Source organism: Lepidochelys olivacea, assembly GCF_965140295.1.
Source record: "Lepidochelys olivacea isolate rLepOli2 genome assembly, chromosome: 2".
Lineage (NCBI taxonomy): Eukaryota > Metazoa > Chordata > Testudines > Cheloniidae > Lepidochelys > Lepidochelys olivacea.
The window spans coordinates 110743057-110769387 of NC_140412.1; the positions used below are offsets into that span (position 1 = coordinate 110743057).

General features: G+C 43.9%; 1 protein-coding gene across 5 annotated transcripts in view; it reads left to right on the plus strand.

Annotated features, from left to right (window-relative positions):
* The window catches only part of KIF13A (kinesin family member 13A), a 203206-nt gene that overhangs the window by 80949 nt on the left and 95926 nt on the right, over window positions 1-26331 (plus strand). For all 5 annotated transcript variants that reach the window (XM_084619470.1, XM_084619468.1, XM_084619471.1 and 2 more), the window contains exons 3-4: window positions 10907-10919; window positions 19775-19835. In XM_084619470.1, coding sequence (XP_084475596.1) covers window positions 10907-10919; window positions 19775-19835 — 74 coding nt within the window. The remainder of the gene's footprint in view (window positions 1-10906; window positions 10920-19774; window positions 19836-26331) is intronic.

Genomic DNA, 26331 nt, shown 5'->3' on the forward strand with positions numbered 1-26331 from the left:
TCTTGCAAGTGCCTGTAGTGTAAAGCGAAGACAGTTATACTGTTTGCTGTAACTGAACCGTATGCTAATCTTTGCTTGTTTTCTGATTCTTGTGCTTTTTTGAAGTGGAGACACCATTTTTTTCAGCATGTGTTCTGCTGGGTTTACAGCTACAGAATCATTTTTCTCATCTTGAATGAGATAATACATTACTAAATGGATTACAGTACTAATGGATACAGGGCTTGGGGTCTGTGTGTTGGGCACATCTTTCAAAACCGTGATATACATTGACGTGAAAATCTAGTTGCACTGAAGGAATTTAATACTGGTAAATCATAACACATCTCCAGATTATTGTCTTTTGAAATATCAATTAAATTGCATATGCTAAAATAAATAAATAAATAAAAAGCAAGTCCTTAAATCATAATAAATCTTGTGGTTCTTCTCCTTCTGAATTATTGTCAGGATGATGATTACTGTGAATTGGCAGAAAGTTCCAAATTACAATATATATTTTTCTTTTTAGTTATCTAAGATAGTAGAATGATTCTGGAGACCCTTTGCCCTTGTTGCTGCCGGTGGAACCAGCAGGTGTTCTTGTTGTTGAGTTGCTAGTTTGGGCTTGCTGTCAAGAAAAGAATTTTGGAACAAAAGGAAGTAGCTAATCCCTGTGGTTTGAAATCAAGAAAATCTGCTAGAGTGATGAGCATCTTGCTGGATGAAATTGGCAGTTGGGAGCTTGCATCTGCCCACCACCAATAAAAATTTCACTGTTTAAGAAAAAATATAAAGTAGGTTTCAGAGAATAACAGGAAAAAATTACCCAATCATATCTGCATAAATTTAAGGAAATATTTTACAGAGGATGTATAAAACTATTTGTTCCTTAAGAAAACCTTCTGGATACAATTGCACCTCAGTAGATCCACTTCACATAGGACTATTGATGTGAGGGTTATACACTCAGGATTGTTTTGCTCAGAAAGACAATTAAGTGACTCCACATGGCATCTGTCTCCCCTTTCCTCAACTGGATACTCAGTGTGTTTGGTGATCCTGTGGAGGGTCAAGGAGGGACATGTGTGGTCTGCCCATCAGCCCTGCAGAGAATTTCCCTGTAAAGTTAATATATCCCCAGACTGTTAATTTTGCCTCCTCCTCAAAACCACTGGGTGTGAGGCTGTCCTTTAAGAAACAGTGGAGCACTCCTTTCCACAGCAGCTGTGCTGTTGAGTAAGGTTGGAGGGTGTTGAGCTGGTGCAGGGTCAGTGTACAGAGAGCTCCATTCTCCTGCTGGTCTCCTGACATGCCTGAGTATTTCTTTGAATGTATGCCTGTCTTGATATGAGTAATTGGACATGGGTGAAGCCTCATTTCTTGGGAGACAGGATTAAGGAAGTAAATGGATCAGCAGGCTGGAAATAGAATGTCTATACTAGCTAAAATAAGGGGGAACATCCAGAGAACATTTACAATGGACAAGATAACAATGGATAAAGCATAAAAAGAGGTAACTAATAAGTAGTACACAGAATGTGTGTGTTGTACAGAGATTGGTTCCTACAAAGTGATGAACCCTATCCCAAAGCGTGTAATGCAATGTAATGTGTAAATATATATAAAGAAAGAGGTTTTCTGTGTAACTGTAGATGTGTGATATGCCCTAGGCTAGTAGTTTTCAACCTGTTGTCGGTCTGCAGTGTCTGAGTCTGCAAAAAGTTGTTGTTACTATAGAGCAGTGCTTTTCAACTGTGGTCTGCGGACCAGTTGGGGCCGCAGACTGTCTACAATTTCCAAAGGAATCTGCACCCCCATTTGAAAATTTTAGGGGTCTGTAAATGAAAAAAGGTTGAAAACCAGTGCCCTATACCCACCCCCTACACTTGAGTGATCAACTCAGTGTAGCTTTGCTGTATGCCAAATAAAGGAACCTGAGCATTGAGACTGGAGTCTAACTGAATTCTTGGGGAACTGAGTGGAAGAGGTCTCAGGGGAACCCTCATAGGGAGCAAATTCTGTCTGCTCCCTCACACTTCCTTTCCCTTAACTCCGTCTGCCAGGACTTCCTGCAGTAGGAGGTGATCAGACAGCTGCTCTGTAACACCATTGAAAATTGTTTTGTCTTCAACAAAAGTAGACTTCTGGAGTTGCAGCATGTATATGAGAGCAAGATTTGGCCCCATGAGCTTACTGGTTGGGAACTTAGTAACCAGGTGGTTCGGAATTTTTTTTGTTGGCGCCCCCATCAGTGGTGGTTGGATAGATGAATCCCCTCATCAATGCCCTAGCCCCTTTGCTACAGTCTTTCCCTCTTTCTGTCCATGTTCTCTGCTATCCTTTCCTATTTCTTCCCTGATTGTCACACAGTCACCTATACGTATTTTCTTGTCTTTCTTTTCTGTTTTTTCTAAAAACAAAATAGGAGCCCCTATGACTTTGTTTTGACAAAGCACTTAAAGCATATGCCTAAGGCCATCCTGAATCATAAAAGCGCTTATGCACGTAAATCCCATTGATATCAATAGGACTCAATCATCTTCTTAAAGTTAAGCACTCACTTAAGCACTTTGCTTTGAACTGTGGCATTAATTTTTGCTTGCTTTCTTTATACTCGATGATAACATTAGTTGGAGCAGCTTGTGAAAGGGCAGAGTTTTCAATCAGCTGCTCCCCTACTTTTCCCAAATGCAAGGGGAGCTGTGGATTTCTTTCTTTCTCTCTCTTTATTCCCCCCCCGAGTCGCAAAACTTTTCCCATCTCCACTGTTTCTATTTCTATTGTCTACCCTTATGAACCTAGATCAGTCTAGTTCCTCAGGTTGGGAGACCCTGTAGTTAGTTGTACAAGAAGTTGTAGACACAACTGTCGTCATTACAGGGTGAACTGCACTTTAGATCCCTTTATGGTGTCAAGTATCAGATGGGTAGCCGTGTTAGTCTGTATACACAAAAACAATGAGGAGTCCAGTGGCACCCTAAAGACTAACAAATTTATTTGGGCATAAGTTTTCGTGGGTAAAAAAACCACTTCTTCAGATGCATGGAGTGAAAATTACAGATGCAGGTATGGGCACTGGTATGGGTAACCACATGACTGACTTAGAACAATGGCTTACTTAGAACAATGCTTCCTCAGCTCTTGTCCCCTAGTTGCCCTCCTCTACTTCCACTACATTGATGACATCTTCATCATATGGACACATGGGAAGGAGGCCCTTGAATTCCACCTGGGTTTCAACAATTTCCACCCCGCCATCAGCCTCAGCCTGGACCAGTCCACACAAGAGATTCACTTCCTGGACACTAGAGTACAAATAAGTGATGGTCACATAAACACCACCCTATACCAGAAACGTACTGATGGCTACACTTACCTACATGCCTCCAGCTTCCATCCAGGGCACATCACACAATCCATTGTCTACAGCCAAACCCTAAGATACAACCGAATTTGCTCCAATCCCTCAGACAGAGACAAACACCTACAAGATCTTTATCAAGCATTCTTAAAACTACAATACCCACCTGGGGAAGTGAGGAAACAGATTGACAGAGCGAGACTGGTACCCAGCAGTCACCTACTACAGGACAAGCCCAACAAGGAAAATAACGGAACACCACTAGCCATCACGTACAGCCCCCAGCTAAAACCTCTCCAGCACATCATCAACGATCTACGACCTATCCTGGAAAATGATCCCTCACTCTCACAGACCTTGGGAGGCAGGCCAGTCCTCGCTTACAGACAGACCCCCAACCTGAAGCAAATTCTCATCAGCAACTGCACACCACACCACAGAAACACTAACCCAGGAACCAATCCCTGTAACAAACCCCATTGCCTACTCTGTCCCCATATCTACTCTAGCGACACCATCAGAGGACCCAACCACATCAGCCACACCATCAGGGACTCATTCACCGGCACATCTACCAATGTGATATATACCATCATGTGCCAGCAATGCCCCTCTGCCATGTGCATTGACCAAACCAGACAGTCTCTACGTAAAAGAATAAAGGGACACAAATCAGACATCAGGAATGGTAACATGCAAAAGCCAGTAGGAGAACACTTCAATCTCCCTGGACATTCTATAACAGATTTAAAAGTAGCCACACTTCAACAAAAAAAAAAAAAAAAAAAACTTCAAAAACAAACGTTAAAGAGAAACTACAGAACTAAAATTCATTTGCAAATTTAACACCATTAATTTGGGCTTGAATAGAGACTGGGAGTGGCTGGCTCACTACGAAAGCAGCTTTCTCTTTCTTGGTATTAACCTCTCCTCTTCAATTATTGGGAGTGGACCACATCTACCCTGATTAAATTGGCCCTGTCAACACTGGTTCTCCACTTGTATGGTTTCAGAGTAACAGCCGTGTTAGTCTGTATTCGCAAAAAGAAAAGGAGGACTTGTGGCACCTTAGAGACTAACCAATTTATTAGAGCATAAGCTTTCGTGAGCTACAGCTCACTTCCTCAGATGCATATCGTGGAAACTGCAGCAGGCTTTATATATACACAGAGAATATGAAACAATACCTATTCCCACCCCACTGTCCTGCTGGTAATAGCTTATCTAAAGTGATTTCCAGCACAAATCCAGGTTTTCTCACCCTCCACCCCCCCACACAAATTCACTCTCCTGCTGGTGATAGCCCATCCAAAGTGACAACTCTTTACACAATGTGCATGACAATCAAGCTGGGCTATTTCCTGCATAAATCCAGGTTCTCACATCCTCCCCACCCCCATACACACACAAACTCACTCTCCTGCTGGTAATAGCTCATCCAAACTGACCACTCTTCAAGTTAAAATCCAAGTTAAACCAGAACATCTGGGGGGAGGGGGGGTAGGAAAAAACAAGAGGAAACAGGCTACCTTGCATAATGACTTAGCCACTCCAAGTCTCTATTTAAGCCTAAATTAATAGTATCCAATTTGCAAATGAATTCCAATTCAGCAGTTTCTCGCTGGAGTCTGGATTTGTAGTTTTTTTGTTTTAAGATAGCGACCTTCATGTCTGTGATTGCGTGACCAGAGAGATTGAAGTGTTCTCCGACTGGCTTATGAATGTTATAATTCTTGACATCTGATTTGTGTCCATTTATTCTTTTACGTAGAGACTGTCCAGTTTGACCAATGTACATGGCAGAGGGGCATTGCTGGCACATGATGGCATATATCACATTGGTGGATGTGCAGGTGAACGAGCCTCTGATAGTGTGGCTGATGTTATTAGGCCCTGTGATGGTGTCCCCTGAATAGATATGTGGGCACAGTTGGCAACGGGCTTTGTTGCAAGGATAAGTTCCTGGGTTAGTGGTTCTGTTGTGTGGTATGTGGTTGTTGGTGAGTATTTGCTTCAGGTTGCGGGGCTGTCTGTAGGCAAGGACTGGCCTGTCTCCCAAGATTTGTGAGAGTGTTGGGTCATCCTTTAGGATAGGTTGTAGATCCTTAATAATGCATTGGAGGGGTTTTAGTTGGGGGCTGAAGGTGACGGCTAGTGGCGTTCTGTTATTTTCTTTGTTAGGCCTGTCCTGTAGTAGGTAACTTCTGGGAACTCTTCTGGCTCTATCAATCTGTTTCTTTACTTCTGCAGGTGGGTATTGTAGTTGTAAGAAAGCTTGACAGAGATCTTGTAGGTGTTTGTCTCTGTCTGAGGGGTTGGAGCAAATGCGGTTGTATCGCAGAGCTTGGCTGTAGACGATGGATCGTGTGGTGTGGTCAGGGTGAAAGCTGGAGGCATGCAGGTAGGAATAGCGGTCAGTAGGTTTCCGGTATAGGGTGGTGTTTATGTGACCATTGTTTATTAGCACTGTAGTGTCCAGGAAGTGGATCTCTTGTGTGGACTGGACCAGGCTGAGGTTGGTGGTGGGATGGAAATTGTTGAAATCATGGTGGAATTCCTCAAGGGCTTCTTTTCCATGGGTCCAGATGATGAAGATGTCATCAATATAGCGCAAGTAGAGTAGGGGCTTTAGGGGACGAGAGCTGAGGAAGCGTTGTTCTAAATCAGCCATAAAAATGTTGGCATACTGTGGGGCCATGCGGGTACCCATAGCAGTGCCGCTGATCTGAAGGTATACATTGTCCCCAAATGTGAAGGAGTTATGGGTAAGGACAAAGTCACAAAGTTCAGCCACCAGGTTAGCCGTGACATTATCGGGGATAGTGTTCTTGACGGCTTGTAGTCCATCTTTGTGTGGAATGTTGGTGTAGAGGGCTTCTACATCCATAGTGGCCAGGATGGTGTTATCAGGAAGATCACCGATGGATTGTAGTTTCCTCAGGAAGTCAGTGGTGTCTCGAAGGTAGCTGGGAGTGCTGGTAGCGTAGGGCCTGAGGAGGGAGTCTACATAGCCAGACAATCCTGCTGTCAGGGTGCCAATGCCTGAGATGATGGGGCGCCCAGGATTTCCAGGTTTATGGATCTTGGGTAGTAGATAGAATATCCCAGGTCGGGGTTCCAGGGGTGTGTCTGTGCGGATTTGATCTTGTGCTTTTTCAGGAAGTTTCTTGAGCAAATGCTGTAGTTGCTTTTGGTAACTCTCAGTGGGATCAGAGGGTAATGGCTTGTAGAAACTCGTGTTGGAGAGCTGCCGAGCAGCCTCTTGTTCATATTCCGACCTATTCATGACGACAACAGCACCTCCTTTGTCAGCCTTTTTGATTATGATGTCAGAGTTGTTTCTGAGGCTGTGGATGGCATTGCGTTCCGCATGGCTGAGGTTATGGGGCAAGTGATGCTGCTTTTCCACAACTTCAGCCCGTGCACGTCGGCGGAAGCACTCTATGTAGAAGTCCAGTCTGCTGTTTCGACCTTCAGGAGGAGTCCACCTAGAATCCCTCTTTCTGTAGTGTTGGTTGGGAGACCTCTGTCGATTAGTATGCTGTTCAGAGGTATTTTGGAAATATTCCTTGAGTCGGAGACGTCGAAAATAGGATTCTAGGTCACCACAGAACTGTATCATGTTCGTGGGGGTGGAGGTGCAGAAGGAGAGGCCCCGAGATAGAACAGCTGCTTCTGCTGGGCTGAGAAAAGCACAAGATCAAATCCGCACAGACACACCCCTGGAACCCCGACCTGGGATATTCTATCTACTACCCAAGATCCATAAACCTGGAAATCCTGGGCGCCCCATCATCTCAGGCATTGGCACCCTGACAGCAGGATTGTCTGGCTATGTAGACTCCCTCCTCAGGCCCTACGCTACCAGCACTCCCAGCTACCTTCGAGACACCACTGACTTCCTGAGGAAACTACAATCCATCGGTGATCTTCCTGATAACACCATCCTGGCCACTATGGATGTAGAAGCCCTCTACACCAACATTCCACACAAAGATGGACTACAAGCCGTCAAGAACACTATCCCCGATAATGTCACGGCTAACCTGGTGGCTGAACTTTGTGACTTTGTCCTTACCCATAACTCCTTCACATTTGGGGACAATGTATACCTTCAGATCAGCGGCACTGCTATGGGTACCCGCATGGCCCCACAGTATGCCAACATTTTTATGGCTGATTTAGAACAACGCTTCCTCAGCTCTCGTCCCCTAAAGCCCCTACTCTACTTGCGCTATATTGATGACATCTTCATCATCTGGACCCATGGAAAAGAAGCCCTTGAGGAATTCCACCATGATTTCAACAATTTCCATCCCACCACCAACCTCAGCCTGGTCCAGTCCACACAAGAGATCCACTTCCTGGACACTACAGTGCTAATAAACAATGGTCACATAAACACCACCCTATACCGGAAACCTACTGACCGCTATTCCTACCTGCATGCCTCCAGCTTTCACCCTGACCACACCACACGATCCATCGTCTACAGCCAAGCTCTGCGATACAACCGCATTTGCTCCAACCCCTCAGACAGAGACAAACACCTACAAGATCTCTGTCAAGCTTTCTTACAACTACAATACCCACCTGCAGAAGTAAAGAAACAGATTGATAGAGCCAGAAGAGTTCCCAGAAGTTACCTACTACAGGACAGGCCTAACAAAGAAAATAACAGAACGCCACTAGCCGTCACCTTCAGCCCCCAACTAAAACCCCTCCAACGCATTATTAAGGATCTACAACCTATCCTAAAGGATGACCCAACACTCTCACAAATCTTGGGAGACAGGCCAGTCCTTGCCTACAGACAGCCCCGCAACCTGAAGCAAATACTCACCAACAACCACATACCACACAACAGAACCACTAACCCAGGAACTTATCCTTGCAACAAAGCCCGTTGCCAACTGTGCCCACATATCTATTCAGGGGACACCATCACAGGGCCTAATAACATCAGCCACACTATCAGAGGCTCGTTCACCTGCACATCCACCAATGTGATATATGCCATCATGTGCCAGCAATGCCCCTCTGCCATGTACATTGGTCAAACTGGACAGTCTCTACGTAAAAGAATAAATGGACACAAATCAGATGTCAAGAATTATAACATTCATAAGCCAGTCGGAGAACACTTCAATCTCTCTGGTCACGCAATCACAGACATGAAGGTCGCTATCTTAAAACAAAAAAACTACAAATCCAGACTCCAGCGAGAAACTGCTGAATTGGAATTCATTTGCAAATTGGATACTATTAATTTAGGCTTAAATAGAGACTTGGAGTGGCTAAGTCATTATGCAAGGTAGCCTGTTTCCTCTTGTTTTTTCCTACCCCCCCCCCCCCCCCAGATGTTCTGGTTTAACTTGGATTTTAACTTGAAGAGTGGTCAGTTTGGATGAGCTATTACCAGCAGGAGAGTGAGTTTGTGTGTGTATGGGGGTGGGGGGGATGTGAGAACCTGGATTTATGCAGGAAATAGCCCAGCTTGATTGTCATGCACATTGTGTAAAGAGTTGTCACTTTGGATGGGCTATCACCAGCAGGAGAGTGAATTTGTGTGGGGGGGTGGAGGGTGAGAAAACCTGGATTTGTGCTGGAAATCACTTTAGATAAGCTATTACCAGCAGGACAGTGGGGTGGGAATAGGTATTGTTTCATATTCTCTGTGTATATATAAAGCCTGCTGCAGTTTCCACGATATGCATCTGAGGAAGTGAGCTGTAGCTCACGAAAGCTTATGCTCTAATAAATTGGTTAGTCTCTAAGGTGCCACAAGTCCTCCTTTTCTCTTTTCACTTGTATGGTAACTCCCTTCTCTTCATGTGTAGTATAATAATGCCTGCATCTGTAATTTTCGCTCCATGCATCTGAAGTGCGTTTTTACCCACGAAAGCTTATGACCCCAAATAAATTTGTTAGTCTTTAAGGTGCCACGGACTCCTTGTTGTTTTTGTAGATCCCTTTAGTCCATTGCAGGTGTGCCCCTTTGAGGATTAGGCCTCACTACCTTCACCCATCTCTGGGTGGAACTATGCTGTTTAACTGCTCCAGGACTGGATCTGTGGGTGGCAGTCCACTTCTTTCCCAACAGTGTTAACACTATAGGCTGAACAGAGTTTATAAACTGACGTGTATCTGATATTATCTGTGTGATATGATTCTGGCTGAATGCATAGAATTAAATCAAAAGAAGCTGCAAGGGGGAAACCAACAGGAAACAAAATAATGGCAAAAACCTGAGACCTGTGACAGCCGCTGATTAAAGTGACTCAAAAATCATTTCTTCAAAACAAAAGATTATTTATTCATTCACCCAAAGGTACAAAGCATACAGAACAAAAGAGTAAAAATAGTAAAGGTCTATACACATTTCCCTTTGCCTAAGCCTTATTCATTCTTTGCGAGCCTTGGTGCATTTCATCCATCTCTGGCTAGGGAGAAGCAGAGTGCTTTGCTAGAATTTGTGTGTGTATTTTGTCCCATTTCCTCCTCCCCCCAGCTTGTATGTCTTTCAGCTCTTACTGACACTCTCTGAGTAGCCCCCAGGAACTCACTCAACCCCACCCTTTTCTAGGACTGGGTTCCTAGAATGGCTTAGTATCTTCTTTTGACCCTAGGCATAGCCTTGGGAAGAGTAAACCTTTGTAGCCTTGACAGAGGGTTTGTCTACACTGGCACTTTTACAGTGCTGCAACTTTCTCGCTCAGTGGTGTGAAAAAACACCCCTATGAGCGCAGCAAGTTTCAGTGCTGTAAAGCACCAGTGTAGACAGTGCACCAATGCTGGGAGCTACGCCCCTCGTGGAGGTGGGTTTTTTTTAGAGCGCTGGGAGGTCTCCCAGCGCTCTGCCATGAGTACATAAGTCACGGCGCTGCCATGGCAGCGCTTTAACATTGCCAGTGTAGACTAGCCCAGAGTTAAGCAGGTAGCTTCTTCTCAGTTGATAGCCCAGTCCTTGTTATTTTAACTCCTTTGAAACTATTTACTGTACATGTCATGTCTGTGCCATCATTTTGTTTCCCCCTTACAAGTTCCTTTGATCTAATGCTATGCATTCTATCAGGATAATATCACACAACTAAACTGAGATGCAACTGATATTTATAAAAAATAGATATTTCCCAGTTCTAAGCAAACCTCAAGATGAAAATGTTCAGTCTTTTTTGTTCTTCCTCATTTAATAACCAAACTTGCTCTGCCAAAGTAGTAAATGTGTAGATTTGCTTAAATTCTAATCCTGCAACGTATGTAACATGTTGGACTTCTGGGCTGATGCTAAACCCCGTTGAAGTCAATTGGGCTATGCCCTGCCACAGCAAGTGGTCATCTTACATTTCAGATTAAATATATATAATATTACCTAATTAGTATTAGATACCAATACCTTGTACACTTGATTTTACTTTATGTACGAAGCATTTAATATGAAAAGTTCAAAAGTATGCTAGACGTTCACCTTGTTTGTATTTGTTCCTTTTTATTGCCTTCCTGTGATCTGCCTGATGTGTTGGCAATCCTCTTTGCGGCCATTGCTGATTCTCCAACATCTAGAAAACCACCAAAGGTAAGTGTGTGATGTCTCATTTTGTAAATATATTGACTTCAAAAATGCTGAATATTGAAGAAATGCCCAGTATCTCCTATTAGGATGTTATGTGAATGTTGCCGTTAAAGGAAAATCTATTAAAGAAACACTTGTTTCATGTATTATGTTCAAATTACAGGTTTCTTAGATCAAACTTAAATTGCATGTTAATTAGATTAAAATATACAGAAAGATAAAGCAACACTGCTTCTTAAAATTGTGCAGCCAGGAGATACTGTTATTTTAGTACGTTTTTTGAAAATTCTTTTGTAGGTGGAAATAAGTGCTCCATGCAGAATAATACATCATTACACATAATGTTGCTTTTTAAAAAAAAATCCTATATTTTAAAAGTACAAAAATGCAGGAAATGGATTTGATAAGAAGCAAATTGTCCTTTTTTGTAATGGGCATTCTTCAGGTTTGATTATCTGACAAAGCAGCCTGTGAGCACCTGACACAGTAAATACCCTAGAGGGGATTTTCTGAACTATCTTTTTTAAAAAAAGTGGGGGGGACAGGGACAGGTGACAACACTGCTTTAATGATAAATAGTCACCACCTTGTTCTTTAGTGTTATTTTTGTTTGTTTTTCTTCTCTTAATGTTGAAGGTAGAATCAGCTATAAAGTGTAGGTACCAGTGATAAGTTAGAACACTACTTTCTAAAATATAGCTTGTGTAAGCATGTGTGAGACGGATCAAGCCACCTGCCATTTCATTTTCAGGCTTCTAACGTTTTTGTTATCCTTCTTCGGTTTGGCAAACATTGGACTACTTTTATTTCTGTACTCCAGACGGAGGTGGAATTACCATGTCTGGGTTCTTCTTTTGTGTTACTTCCTTGATTTTTGTACCATAATTCTTTATGGTGGTGAGAGTGTGTAGGAATCTGGAATTGGGCTTTAGTTGCTTCTGCAAAGGGAGTACAACAGCACAAAACACTTGTCTAGGTCATCAAAGAATAGTGATTGATGTATATTTTAATAAAAATAGCCATCTAACTACAAGATTAGGTGTTTTGACAAACCTTACCAACTCTTCTGAAAATTAAAAATGTCTGCAGTTAAATAGTAATGCTGTGTGTCATTCTGAAGATTTCATCAAGCAAAGGAGGATGGGACAGAGTACTGTAATGCAGTAAAGCATTCAGTTGTTAAGGTATTTGAAATATAAAGCAAAATTTTAATCTAAAATTTCAAATTTTAATTAGGTCTTGGGCAGGTGAAGGTAAATGGGATGCTAAGTTGGTTTTAAAGAGGAAATGCTGTGTGTTCTACATAGAAAAGAAAGGAAAATATTAGACCTTGTATTTGTGTTTGGAAAAAAAATTAACTTTTTCATGTTGCCCATACTAGCTACAAAGTCTTATTATATGCCTCTGTTATATTAGTGTGAATTGATAGAGAAGCTTTCTGTACTCTTATGTAACATTGTGACATATCTAATGCAAAATAGGACTATTGATCATCATAAAAATTACAATTATTTAACATTTAATTTTATAATTTTACAAAAATACAGTCACATCTCCTTGTGTGGTCTTTCCTTATCATTTGGAGATAAAACACAGTAATCTGCCTCACATTATAATGTAAAAACTTGTGCATATGTCAAACTTGAACTGTGGTCGTGTTACTGAGATTTTAATTAATCTTCACACTATAATGCAAAACTTTTAACATGTGTATAAGGTTCCCCTATCTGTTGGAGGCAGAAGGAAATTTTTGTTCTGCTACAAGTGATTGTGTATTGTACACTCCTCTGTAGGTGTACGTGTACCCAATGCACTCAAATCACAGACTTTTGGCACTGTACCAGCAGGTGACACGTGCTTCCACTATCCTCATGCGCTGAGCCCAGTTTATAAAGGGGTGTGATCAGTTCCTCTCAGTTCCTTCTTACTGTCTGTGGTGAGTGTTAGAGCTCCCCATCACTCTTTGAGCTCCAGTTTAGCCAGCCTTTAGGAAAATTCTCCTTCTGTATATAGTTCTAGCTTAGCCTAGTTTTAGCTTTAGAGTAGTTTGTAATTTGGAGAACTTAGGTTGGGCTACCATGCAGAAATCTCCAGGTTTCAAATGTGCCACCTGCAGTGCTGTAATCCCTGTTAGTGACAAGCATAAAAATTATCTAATCTGTTTAGGTGAGGGACATGTGAGCGATTAATGTCCTATTTATACCTCCTTCCCAACAAGAATGAAAAAGCAAAGGGAATTTCTCCTCAAGAAGGAGATAAATCCCTCTTCAGAGCCTGACCCAAGGACAATGCGGTAGCATAATGTCCTCAGCATGTTCAATAAAAGGAAGTTTTTGCACAAATCCGAACATTAAGTGCTTCCTTAGGTCATCAGCCTTATTCCAACCCTGCAAGGTCATAGAGCGTGACCTTGGAACCTTCTTCTTACAGAACTGCCCAGAGTGAACCCCTGCAGGAAGTGTCGTCATACTTCTTATCCATTAAAGTAGACCTCCTGAGGGCTACTATCTCCAGTCAGATGAGTGTTTTATTTGAAATGGATGGCGTTCTCTGAGACAAGATTTGTAATTTTAATGCAGACAGGTAGTCCTCACAACTGTCATAGCGTTCATTCCTTAAATAAATTCAAGAAATATTCCTTCTTTAGTTAAGCATCAAAGACTAGTCCCTAGGAGCATTAATAACTGCAAGGTGGAGTTATCATGTGTCCTGTATTAAGATCTGCTAGATGGCTTTTAGTTCACCAAATTCTGCATATTGGCCAATGCCATTTCATTTCTTTTGTCAGATTCTTTTGTATTAGTGCCTCGGGAAACTGGAGGAAATATTTGTATATAAAATGTTTGTTTTGGAAGCCCATATTTAAAGGATGATGCTGCTTCCCACTTGGGAGGCATACTTTTATGAAAATCTCATTGTAGTGGATCTGAGGATGTTAGCATGAATAGGAAAATTTATCCATGTTTATCTTTGAATGATATGGTGTCACGGATCCACAGGATCAGTGCTATGCCCTCTTCTTTGGAACAGTCTCTAGGAGTAACCCCTTCAGGTGCCTTCCTCCCCAGCCCCAAGGGCAACAGTGCCAGAACCTCGGTAGAAAGGGGGGCACGAGGCCCCACCCTTCTCCGTGGCCCCGCCCTCTGCTCCTCCTCTTCCCACTCAGGCCCTTTTCTCGGCCAGGCCAGAAGCCAGAGCTGGGCAGTGGTAAGAGCCACCCGGGCCACTGTGGGGAGTCCCGAACTGTCCACCTGCCCTGATCTCCACCCACTGCAATTTAGCACTATTGAAAGATGCATATTATGTTGGAGCATGGGGTAGGTGGAATCTTAACTGTGTATGTAAAGTGTAGTCTGTTTGAACACTTTTAATTGCGTTAGTAGCGTGGAAGTCCAGTCAATTGTAAAGTGACTAATTCTTAAAAACGGCATCCAATCCAGTGAAAACTGGCAAGGGACCTACCAAACTACAGAAGCCATAAGAAGTGGGAAATATTTTACATGATAATATGATATTAAAACCACTGATGTGGACAGTTCTTCTTTGGAAGAACAAAATATACAGTTTTCAAATGAATCATTTATAACATACAGGCCAACTCGTAGGTAAAAAATGTCTCAAAGAAAATGTAGTCCTGAACAATCGTCTTAATTGTGTTTCTTAATGTACCATATAGTGAGGTGGAGATGGCACTCCTATTATAAACTATCAAACACCTACTTGCCAGAAGACAGTATGAAAGATAAGTGGGGACCCAGTCATTGAGCTCCAGGGGCAATTCTCTGCTGATAATACAAACCCCACCTCTCCCTGTTTGGAATATGGCAGATGCTACTAGGGTATTGTCCCATACTACCAGGAGGTGGGCTTCATCTTGCATGACAGTCTCTGCCTAGTAGGATTTCTGTTTTTCGTTTGGCTGATGGAAGGAGAGAAGGGATTTTTTTCTTCCTCCCTTGTTCCCAACACATGAACGTTGGGCAGTGGACTCCAGTCTCCTACTTGCCTCTCTAATGAGGGAGAGGTTGTCTTTGTCGCTGAACCCTCTCTTCCAGCCTCTTTTTCTAGGTCATCCTCCCCATGAATAATGTCAGTCCCTCTGTTGCTGCTGATTGTTTTCCCATGCAATAACAGAGTGAGACTAATGTAATTATCAGTTTTTGTGCTGCTGAAAGGGTTCTGAATACCAGCAGTGAAACAGGCCAAATTTAAGGTTCATTTAGATGCTTAGCAAAGCAGAGCCACTAGAGCCTCAGGTATACATACACTATATGCAGAAACACAAAATTCTGCACCTTTTGTGTATTGAAAGATCTTAATGTAATGTATTCACATGGTGAGCTGAGTTAAGGGTACCAGAACTGAGTTTCCTGCCTGATCTTCATGTATATGGCTGTTGCTTGGTAACTATATGCAGTGGTGAACTGGAGCCAGTTCGCACCGGTTCACTGGAACCGGTTGTTAAATTTAGAAGCCCTTTTAGAACTGGTTGTCCTGTGAGGGACAATCTGTTCTAAAAGGGATTCTAAATTTAACAACCGGCCAAAAGTGGCGCCTTAGGCGCCAATCCCATTGGTGCCCCGGGGCTGGAGCACCCACAGGAAAGAGCACAGCACCCACCGACAGTTCCCCGCCCCAGCTCACCTCGCCTCTGCCGTCTCCCCTGAACGCGCCGCCCCGCTCTGCTTCTCCAACCCCTCCCCCCCACTTCCCGCAAATCAGTTGTTCGAGCGGGAAGCCTGGGAGGGCTGAGAAGCAAGCGGCGGCTTTGCACTCAGGCCCGCAGAGGCAGAGGTGAGCTGGGGCAGGAGGGTGTGAGGAGGGCTGTCCGCGCCACAGCAGGTAACCCGAGGGAGGGTGCACAGGGGAACCGCTCCCCACCCCAGCTCACCTCTACCTCCCTGGGCTTGAGCGCGAAGCCGCCGCCTGCTTCTCAGCCATCTCTGGCTTCCCATGTGAACAGCTCATTCGTGGGAAACCGCGGCGGGGGGCAGAGAAGCAGAGCGTGGTGCTGCGTTCAGGGGAGGAGGCGGAGGTGAGGTGAGCTGGGGCCAGACGGGGAGCTGCTGGTGCGTGCTCTGCACCCACCAAATTTTCCCGTGGGTGCTCCAGCCCCGGAGCACCTACAGAGTCGGTTGCTCCCCGTGTTCCCCCCTAGTTTTGCTACCCCGCCCCTAGGAGCCAGAGGGACCGGCCGGATGCTTCCCAGGAGCCGCCCCAGGTAAGCCTCACCGGGACTCCCCACCTCGCCCTCTGGCTCTTAGGGGTGGGGTGGGGTGGGCACCCACTACAGTGGCCCATGAGACCCTCCTGCCTGGTTCCAGGGGCAGTCAGGGGACAGGGAAGTGGGGTGGATGGGGCGGGGGGGGGGCGTCAAGGAACACGGGGGGTTGGATGGGGCAGGAGTGGCGGGGGCGGGCCACGACCCCCTCTTGGGGTGAGGAGGGACTGGTTGTTAAGATTTTGGCAGCTCATCACTGACTATATGAATATAATTATTGAACTCGGAGCTTGCATCATCATTGAATAAACTCCTATGATGCGATGGTGGATGTATGTATTAGCTCAGATGACCTAATCAGGTTTGGCCCCATTGTACTGAGTGTTGTACAATCAAAGATTAATAGACTAGAATTTGTCTTTGTATTTCAAAGTTGCATATAACTAAAAACGAGGGATGTGTACCCAGATGCCTTATATACCTTTAACAATTTGTATTTCTAAACATCTGAATTTTAGTAGACTTCATATAGAATAATTATCTGTTTCCAGTCTTTGCCTATCGTAGGGCAAAGGAGGGTTCTTTGCCTATCGTAGGAGGGGGTTCTGACTTGAATGTTATAAAGAGTGTGTTATTTTTATATTACACATACAAAAATAACTTTAAAAGAATATTAAGGTGTAAAGACAATTATGCAAAAGTTAGGGAATGCTAGAATCAAGGTTGTCCGTGAAACGTTGCATATGCACAAAGGGGTCGGATTGTTATAATAGTGTTTACATGGCTTTATACTATTTTCTTCATTAGATCCCTGCCTCATTCAGTGTGCAGGAGGGATGATGTTACTCAGTGAGCATCTATTCAATATTTTGCTTTACTCTCATTGTTCAATATGTGGTCCTAGTCCTCATTTACTGCACACTGTTCAAACCCTTCTCTGAAGACAGAATTATTAATTTCCTCATAAGTTTTATCACGCTGATCATTAGTGTTCAAGGACTTCACCAGTATCCCTATGAGATAAGGGTGATATTGTCCCTACTTTATGGATGGGGAGCTGAGGCACAGAGAGAGGTCAAAGTCAAAAATGTACACTAATTCTCAGTGTCCTTTTTGAGACCCCTAGTTTCCTTGTCTAGCGATGTTACCTCCACTCAGCAGGCTCCTTCTCCAATCTGTGTTTCCACCATCCCCGTGTCCAGTCATTGTCTCCCAGCTCCCGGTCCCAGTTTCCTTGCCTGGCTAGTCTTAGGCCTGGTCTACACTACACAGTTAGGTCAACGTAAGACAGCTTACCGCAACCTAATTATGTCAGTGTACACACTACAGCCTTGTCTCGCCGATGTAAGTGCCGTACTGCACCATCATAACTCCACTTGCACGAGAGGTGCAGGGCTTATGTCGGTGTAGTTAGGGAGACACAGTATCTGTGTAGACAATGCATGACTTACATCACCTGTTAGCTGTCTTGACAATTTCAGGGCTCTGTAGCCTTGAAATTGACAAGAAAGCTGGGCCCCAGCTCCCTGCTCCCAACCAGGCTGCACCCACCTTGCTCTCCACTCAGGGAGGTGAGAAGCCCAGGCTGCTGCCCCCCGGCTCCTGGTTGGGAGCTGTGAGCTTTGGCTCTCAGCCCTCTCTCTCTCTCTCTCTCTCTCCCGGGGTGGTGAGGACACGCACCATTGACAGAAGGAAAGTAGTGTGGACATAATTACTGCAGTGGCTGTAAGTTGACCTAACATAGGTCAACTTAAGTCTATCGTGTAGGTATGCAATTAGTCATCATGTATCCATCTGTTTGTGCCCCACACCAGCCTCTCCATTCCCCGTCTTCTTGCCTGGCCACCTAGAACACCCAGTCAGTTCCCCTGTTACCAGAGCCTCCAGTTTCATCAGGCTTCTTGTCCCTATCTGCTTCCTTTCCTCTCTCCCCAGCCTCCAAGTCAGGTGTTGTCATCCATGCTGCTTAGGTGCCAGGGACAGGTAGATCATTGAGAGCACAGGAGAGACAGGCTTCCTCTTCTCAGTTCTGGTGCCTTACCCTGCCCAGAATGGTCAGTTTTGGGGAAAGTCCAGCTTTGTAGACCTGGACTGGAGCATGCCCACTTGTTTTTTGGGGATGGCACGTGTGCAATGTGGTCAGCACTAGGAGCTGTGGGGGGTTAAAGCAGGGGTGGGCAAAATACAGCCCACGGGCTGAATCTAGCCCATCTAACATTTCTGTCCAGTCCACCAGGCTCTTTGGCTGCCTCCTTGCAATCTCCGGGCAGCTAAAAGTCCTGCGGGGCACTCAGGCAGGCTGCCTGCCTGCTGTGGCTCCACACCATTCCCAGAAGCAGATGGCTGCTGCTGGCATGTCCCTGTGCGCCCCTGGCAGGGGAGGGCTGGAAGGTGGCTCTGCGCGCTGCTCCCGCCTCCAGTACCATTCTCACAGCTCCCATTGGCTGGTTTCGGCCAATGGGAGCTGTGAGGCTGGTGCTTGTGGGCACAGGCAGTGCATGGAGACTCACTGCCCTTCTGCCCCCAAGGGGCATGCAGAGACATGCCACGGTGCCAGCAACCGGCAGCTTCCAGGAGCGGCATGGGGCCACAGCATTCAGGCAGCGTGCCTGAATGCACTGCTGGCTGGGAGCCGCCTGTGGTAAGCACCTCCTGGCCAGAGCCTGCACCTCGCACCCCTTCCGTCCCCCAGCCCTCTGCCCCAGGTCAGAACCCCCTCCTGCACCCAAATTCCCTCCCAGACCATGTACCCCTCTTTCACTCCAATCCCCAGCCCAGAACCCCCTCCTGCACCAAACTCCCTCCCAGAGCCCACACCCCTTCTATTAATATAGAAATGTGCAGCCAGTGACGACTTACCAAAATTCTTGGAGTGGCCTCCCTGCGAAAATTATTGCCCACTCCCGGGTTAGAGCATGCTCACTGTGTACCAAATCTTCTTAGATATTAGTAGTTACAAATCTCCAAAATCTCTTCTTAGCATGTGCAAATGCAGATTTTTGAAAGGCTTGTAACTTGGCCAAAGTTGGGCAGATTTCCCCAGTAATAGCAACAGTCTCAGGCCCTGACAAATTTCAAGACTTGGCTGCAAAGTATGCTGATGCTATAGCTTCTCAAAGAAACGGTTCTAAGAATTTTTTAACATGGCTAAACTTATTTCTCCCTACCCTCTTTCTCAGAAAAGGCTGAACTGCTTTGGCTGAAACGTTCCAAAAAAAATTAGCTTTAGGTGGACACCTGACATGGAATATTTCAGCTCAGATACTTAAAGATGGCAAAGTCTTATATGCAACTGAAAACAGTCTTATAATGGAAAGTGTGGGGCAACCTTAATAATGGTGCTACCGGCCCTCCCTGTAATAACTACCCCCCTTTTCCCACCCCCAATGCTATGAACTGAATTCATAGAACTCTGGGAAAACTGTTCAACATAGGAAGACAAATGTGGCTCTCTCACATTTTTGCGTTGTTTTACTTATATTAAGTATTATGGTAACTTAAATATTTTTAAAACAAAAATTTTGGGTGTTACCATACACACAGTAACCAGAGTGATCACTTAAGGTGAGCTATTGCTTCAGGGATGGATGTTTTGTGTGTTGGAAGCTCTTCATTTGTCTTTTACACTCTTATGCAGGTGTTTGCCTTTGATTACTGCTTCTGGTCCATGGATGAATCAAACACCACAAAATATGCAGGTAAGTCACTGATTTTCACCATATTTGGCAGTGAATAAATGCTTTGAAAATGGATAATTTTCTGTTTCTTTGGCTGATCCACTGACCTTTTTCTCATTAAAACAGACTTTTGGCCTTTCAGTGGACTAGGCCCACCATAGTGGATTCTCCTCAGCTCAAAAGAATACAAAATTTATGAGGCCCACTATAATGTTACGAAAGGAGGCTTTTTTTTAAACCTATAAGCTTTAATGTTTTCTTCCTTCTTTCACTCCCTTCTAGCCTCCTTTGAGGAATGATTCTTTCAATTAAGGTGAAATTTCAGTTCTCTAGCAGAAATTACTTCTGGGTCCTAATACTAGTCGTGAGACTATGTGTTTTCCATGCCCCACACCAAGATTGAGGCAGAGCCCACTGACTGCTGCAAAGAGGAAAAATCTCTCTTCATCAAAACATTTAATCATCGTCACTCAAACCCTAGTAAGCAGATGACAGGTCAAATTTCCAACTTGTACCCTTCTCTAGTAGCTTGATGTTCAATGTCAGACTGTCAGGCCAGTCACTACTGCCTCTTGTCATATAACTTCTTATTTTTATTACCTTAAAACTTTTAATATCTGAAAAAGGAACCATTTTGATAGACATTATTTGTATCTTCAGAAGACAATGGCATTAGGGGATGGTCTAATGACATGAACTAGCTTTAGCTATGCTACCTCTTACAGAATGTGCCTTTTATTGTTAAAAAAAAAAGGAGTACTTGTGGCACCTTAGAGACTAACAAATTTATTTGAGCATAAGCTTTCGTGAGCTACAGCTCACTTCATCGGATGCATTCAGTGGAAAATACAGTGGGGAGATTTATATACACAGAGAACATGAAACAATGGGTGTTACCATACACACTGTAACAAGAGTGTGATCACTTAAGGTGAGCTATTACCAGCAGGAGAGCATGGGCGGGGGAGCCTTTTGTAGTGATAATCAAGGTGGGCCATTTCCAACAGTTGACAAGAACGCCTGAGGAACAGTGGGGGGTGGAGGGGGGGAAAAACATGGGGAAATAGTTTTACTTTGTGTAATGACCCATCCACTCCCAGTCTCTATTCAAGCCTAAGTTAATTGTATCCAGTTTGCAAATTAATTCCAATTCAGCAGTCTCTCGTTGGAGTCTGCTTTTCAAGTTTTTTTTTTGTTGTTGAAGAATTACTACTTTTAGGTCTGTAATCGAGTGACCAAAGAGATTGAATTGTTCTCCGACTGGTTTTTGAATGTTATAATTCTTGACGTCTGATTTGTGTCCATTTATTCTTTTACGTAGAGACTGTCCAGTTTGGCCAATGTATATGGCAGAGGAGCATTGCTGGCACATGGCATATATCACATTGGTAGAAGTGCAGGTGAACGAGCCTCTGATAGTGTTGCTGATGTGATTAGGCCCTATGATGTGTCCCCTGAATAGATATGTGGACACAGTTGGCAATGGGCTTAGTTGCAAGGATAGGTTCCTGGGTTAGTGGTTCTGTTGTGTGGTTGCTGGTGAGTATTTGCTTCAGGTTGGGGGGCTGTCTGTAAGCAAGGACTGGCCTGTCTCCTAAGATCTGTGAGAGTGATAGGTCGTCCTTCAGGATAGGTTGTAGATCCTTAATGATGCGTTGGAGAGGTTTTCTTGTTTTCTTGTTGCAGACCATTGTTATCAGATCTGAATTCCAGCGGTGGTAATCAGTTCAGTGGATTCTACTGTGTCACTTACCTGCCTAATCTGGATGATGCCTTTTTTATGTAGCAAACTTCTCCCAGTGAAGTTAGTGTGAGTCTTTTCATTGACTTCAATAGGACCAAGGAGAGAGCCTGGAACCAAATGAGCAACTAAATTTAAACCCATTTGTTGTCTCAGCAAAACCCCACCCCAAATTAATTTAATGGGAGTTAACTCAACCCTACCCCTCTGCAGCCCACTTGGATCTCTGAGTTACACCCAAGTTTCCTCAAATACCATCCAAAAAAAGTTCTATTGACTTTTTTTAGCTTGAAAACTGAACTTATATACAACCCTGCTCAGTCTGATCAGACTGTAGAATGGTGATACTTCTTTTGATCCCTCTCGTCAGCAAAAAAAACAACCAACCAAAGGCCTTTTCAAGATGTTCTTGATGAAAAAAGATGCTTTTACCATCCCTTATCAGTTAATTTGATTTTGTACATTGCTGGAGTTATCTTGTGACTGTCTTAATTGTTTTAAACAGATGGTGTGCACTAGAACATAATAAATTTTGGGGGAGGATAAAAGATTTTCTTTTATCTGCTCTAACATAAAGTGACTGGGCTTTTGGCTGGCTAAATCAATCTTGTGTTAACTGACTCTATTCCATGTCCTACGATAATATACCTTGTTTTAATGCCAAACAGCTGAGTGCAGAAGTGATCAGAACTCTTAAAATTCCCTTCTTTTCAGTGGAATCGATATTTTTTTCCTTTTTTGATATCTTCACTATTTAGTTGCTTTTAATGGATTTATAGCTTTGCCTAGATCATCTTATTTGTTGTGGTTGCTGATTTATTATGTGTATTGTGGTAGCACCTAGGCCTCCAGTCATGGGCTAAGGTCCCCATTGTGCTAGGCACTGTACAAATGTACATCTTGTCCAACACCGAAGACTGAACTGGGGATCCTCCAGTGCTAAAAACATGATGTGATGGGTTCCCCCCTGGGGTGCCACCTGGAACTGGGGTACCACTGAGCCCCTTGACCCACCAGCCTGGGCTCCTTCTCACACTGTACTGCTGTGACAAGCTGTAGAGCCCTCCAGCCTGCACTTTCGTCAGCATTCATACAGGTAGGGACACACCCAGCTGCAGTTACATGCAGGCTCTCTATCCAGCTCCTGCAATGAACCAACAACAGAGGCTACAGCTAAGGCAACTCCCAGCTCCCCAGGCACTCACCTCCTTTGGAGTATAAACACAAAATTAAACCGTCTTGCGCTGCACAGGGAATTGTGCAGTGTAAGCTCAGAAAGTTCACCCCCTCCCTCGATGTAGAGAAGAATATGTAACACCTTTGCCCCTGAGCTATGATTCCCATACACTTCACTCCAACTCACTGGTTAGGTAAAGCAAAAACAAGTTTATTAATTACAAAAGATAGATGTTAAGGGATTATTGGTAGTAAACAGCTCAAAACAGGTTACCTAGCAAATCACCAAAAAATACAAACTAAGCTTAATATACTAAATAGATTGGATATGAATTAGCAGATTCTCACCCTAAGTGATGATACAAGCGGGCTGCAGATTCTTAAGGAGCAAGCTGAACATGCTTTACAGCTTGGAATCCCCAGGTATGTTATTCACAGTCTGGAAATCCCTTTAGCCTGGGTCCAGCACTTCCCCCAGTTCAGTCTTTGTTCCTCAGTGTTTCCAGGAGCCTTGTTAGAGGAATGAAGATCGCAAGGTGATGACACTCCCTCCCTTATATAGCTTTTGCATATGGTGGAAACCCTTTGTTTCCAAGCTTGGTTTCCAGACCAGTCTATGCAAAAATAATGACATCTCAAGATTATGTCCAGCATTATGATCACATGTCCTTGTAGAGTCATAGCAGCCATTACTCACAGGCGTTTGGTGCGTTCTCAGGAAGGGTCATCACCAGGTGGGAGATAAGCTTCTCCTAAGGCCTATTTTTTCCCCCTAGTGTCCTATTGCCCTGAATAGGCCCTTTCCCACTCACTGTCTAGACTGAAAGCATCTTGTCTAGTGAGCGTTACCCAGGTGTAACTACATTTGAAATACAGATGCATAGGCAATATTCATAACTTCAGATACAAAAATGCTACATGAATACAAATAGGATAATCATATTCAGCAAATCATAACTTTTACAATGACCCCTCACGTGACTTATCTTGCATAAAATGCATCATAATTATGTCAAAATCAAATCATATAATAATATCACTATGAAGAATATGGAGTGCAGTGTCACACAGGAGTCTCTACAGCAGTGGTGGGCAACCTACGGCCTGCAGGCCACATGCAGCCCGTTAGGGTAATCCGCTGGTGGGCCATGAGACCGTTTGTTTACATTGCCATTAATATACCTGGCTGCCCAACCTATGCAGCCACACGACTTGATTGTTGTTGCCCTTTCCCTTTGGTGTGTGAGCTTATCTGAATATGTTTGCATTGTAAATGTAAATTGTAAAGTTTATGGCACTGGGTTTGTGTCTTTTTGTTCTGTAAAACACCTAGAACACTTTGGATGTCACATAAGAGCTAAATAACAGAGCTGGTTGAAAAATGGAACTTTTTCAGCAAAATACTTGATTATTTAAATTTTGAACTTTTTGAAAATAATACTCTGACCCAGATAATGTGGTACCTGTGCTTTCCATTTGCCTGGCTGAGGTTGGTTGAGGTCAAAGAAGTTGATGCTTAAACTCGACAAAGGACAAATAGTGCTAATGGATTAAGGGAAAAGCATCTGGAGCATGGGCAGAAGGGTTTGATGCAGCCCCTATTAACATCAGTGGGAGTTTTCCCATTGATGTCAATACGTCCGAGAGCAGATCCATGGGTGGAAACACATTCCCTGCCCTGAAAAGCTTACACTTTATAGACAGAGACCATACGAGTCATGGCACAGCATTTTGGCAAAGGGAGGGCACTGAGAGACTCACAGCAATGAGAACAAAGTAAGGACAATTTTACAAGTGTGTAAACTGCAGTAGCATTTCAGAAATCTGGAAAGAAATGGATTTTGAGAAAAGGAGAGAGAGAGAGAGAGAGAGAGAGAGAAAGAATGCACTTCTTGACCTGTGTGTTATACTTTCTCCCCTGCAATTAATGTTAAGTGCAGCCTAACCACTTCCAGGCTGCTTGAGGCTGCATCTGTGGAACAAAGGGGGGTAGGGTGGAGAAAGGTGGCCTAGATTGTCAGTCAGTCTATCCCTTTCTAGGTGGGTTATTTCGATTAGGATTTAGGGCATGTCTACACTTGCCATTTAAAGCGGGAAAAGTCCCTTTTTTGTGCAAAAACCGTGGGAGCGTCTACACTTGCCAATGACTTTTTGCGGTGAAACTCAGAAGTTTCACTGCAAAAAGAAAACCACCTCTAGGAGAGGCGTACCGTTCTTACCAGTGATGTGCAAGTGAAGACATGTTCTTCCTGTTTACACAACTTTTAGCCTCTGGAGGATATCCCACAGTGTCGAGGTGACCACTCTAGCCAGCAGCTCTGCTGCTCTGACTCCAGATAAACAGACATGCACCCCTCCCCCTGTAAAGCCCCTGGAGCTTTGAAACTCCCCTTCCTGTTTTCTTGGCAAGTGCTCACTTATCATCTGACCAGGTGACAATGCCTGTTCCAGGGAGCAAACATCCCCTGCTTAGAGCAATGCTGAATGACTGGAGCTTATCAGTGTTTCTGGAGAGGAGGCTGTGCAGCGACCCAGGATGCCCTGCAATCACCTCCCCTTCCTCCCCGGCCCCCTTTTCACAAGACCTAGGGTGACCAGATGTCCCGATTTTATAGCGACAGTCCTAATTTTTGGGTCTTTTTCTTATATAGGCTCCTGTTACCCCCACCCTCTGTCCCGATTTTTCACACTTGCTGTCAGGTCACCCTAACAAGACCCATCATCAAACTAGAGAGAGGTGTACTGTGGGATAGCTGCCCTAGAGCGCTGCTCTCATCAGCGATGGAAGTGCTGCAAATGTAATCACTCTCTGAAGCCTGAGGAATTAAATGAATACACAAACCAGCGCTTTACTTTCACCGGTTCACTATCACCGATGAAACGTAGAGTGCAAAAACTCTGCAAGTGTAGACATACCCTTAGTTTATTGTTACTATAGGCGACTAGTAACTACTGATAGTAAGGGGGCACAATTTAAAGGTTATGGTGGTATGCAGCAGGGTTCAAGGCAGGTACTCATGAGACAAAGGAGTTTTCGTTTCTAGCGCTATTTTTGATGTCATGTTTTATGATACTAGCAGAAAGAGACTGTTCTAAAAGAGAGCTACACATGAAGAAAACTGTGATTGTATGTTTTGTATGTGCATTAAAAATCTTAAGAAAGTTGTCCTAATATATGGCTAGCATTAGGCTGATTTGTACGTTGCTGGCTCTGACACTTGCGATCCTTAAAAAAAGGAGCACTCGCAAAAATTCTTGTGCATTCTGTCATTTGCTTCTTTAGTGTGCTCACTGCTACCCTAGAATAAAGTGCCAGAATCAGTCTTGTGAATAAATATAATCCCAACACAACTGCATACAGCTTTATAATTACAACCAAACCAAGTGAGCTTCTGATAAGAAAAAAAAATCCATCTTTATTTTAATAAAAAACATTGTTTGGAGTGAAGCCCTATCCCTCATTCACATTCCCAAGTCCTCCGATATCAAATGATTTATATTAGCGCACTGGATGCCTATTAATTTCATAGGCAGCGTCAAGGAATTTTCCTGGTTCTAGTGGCAAAGGTGCAAGCAGACCATTACACAGAACGGAATGCA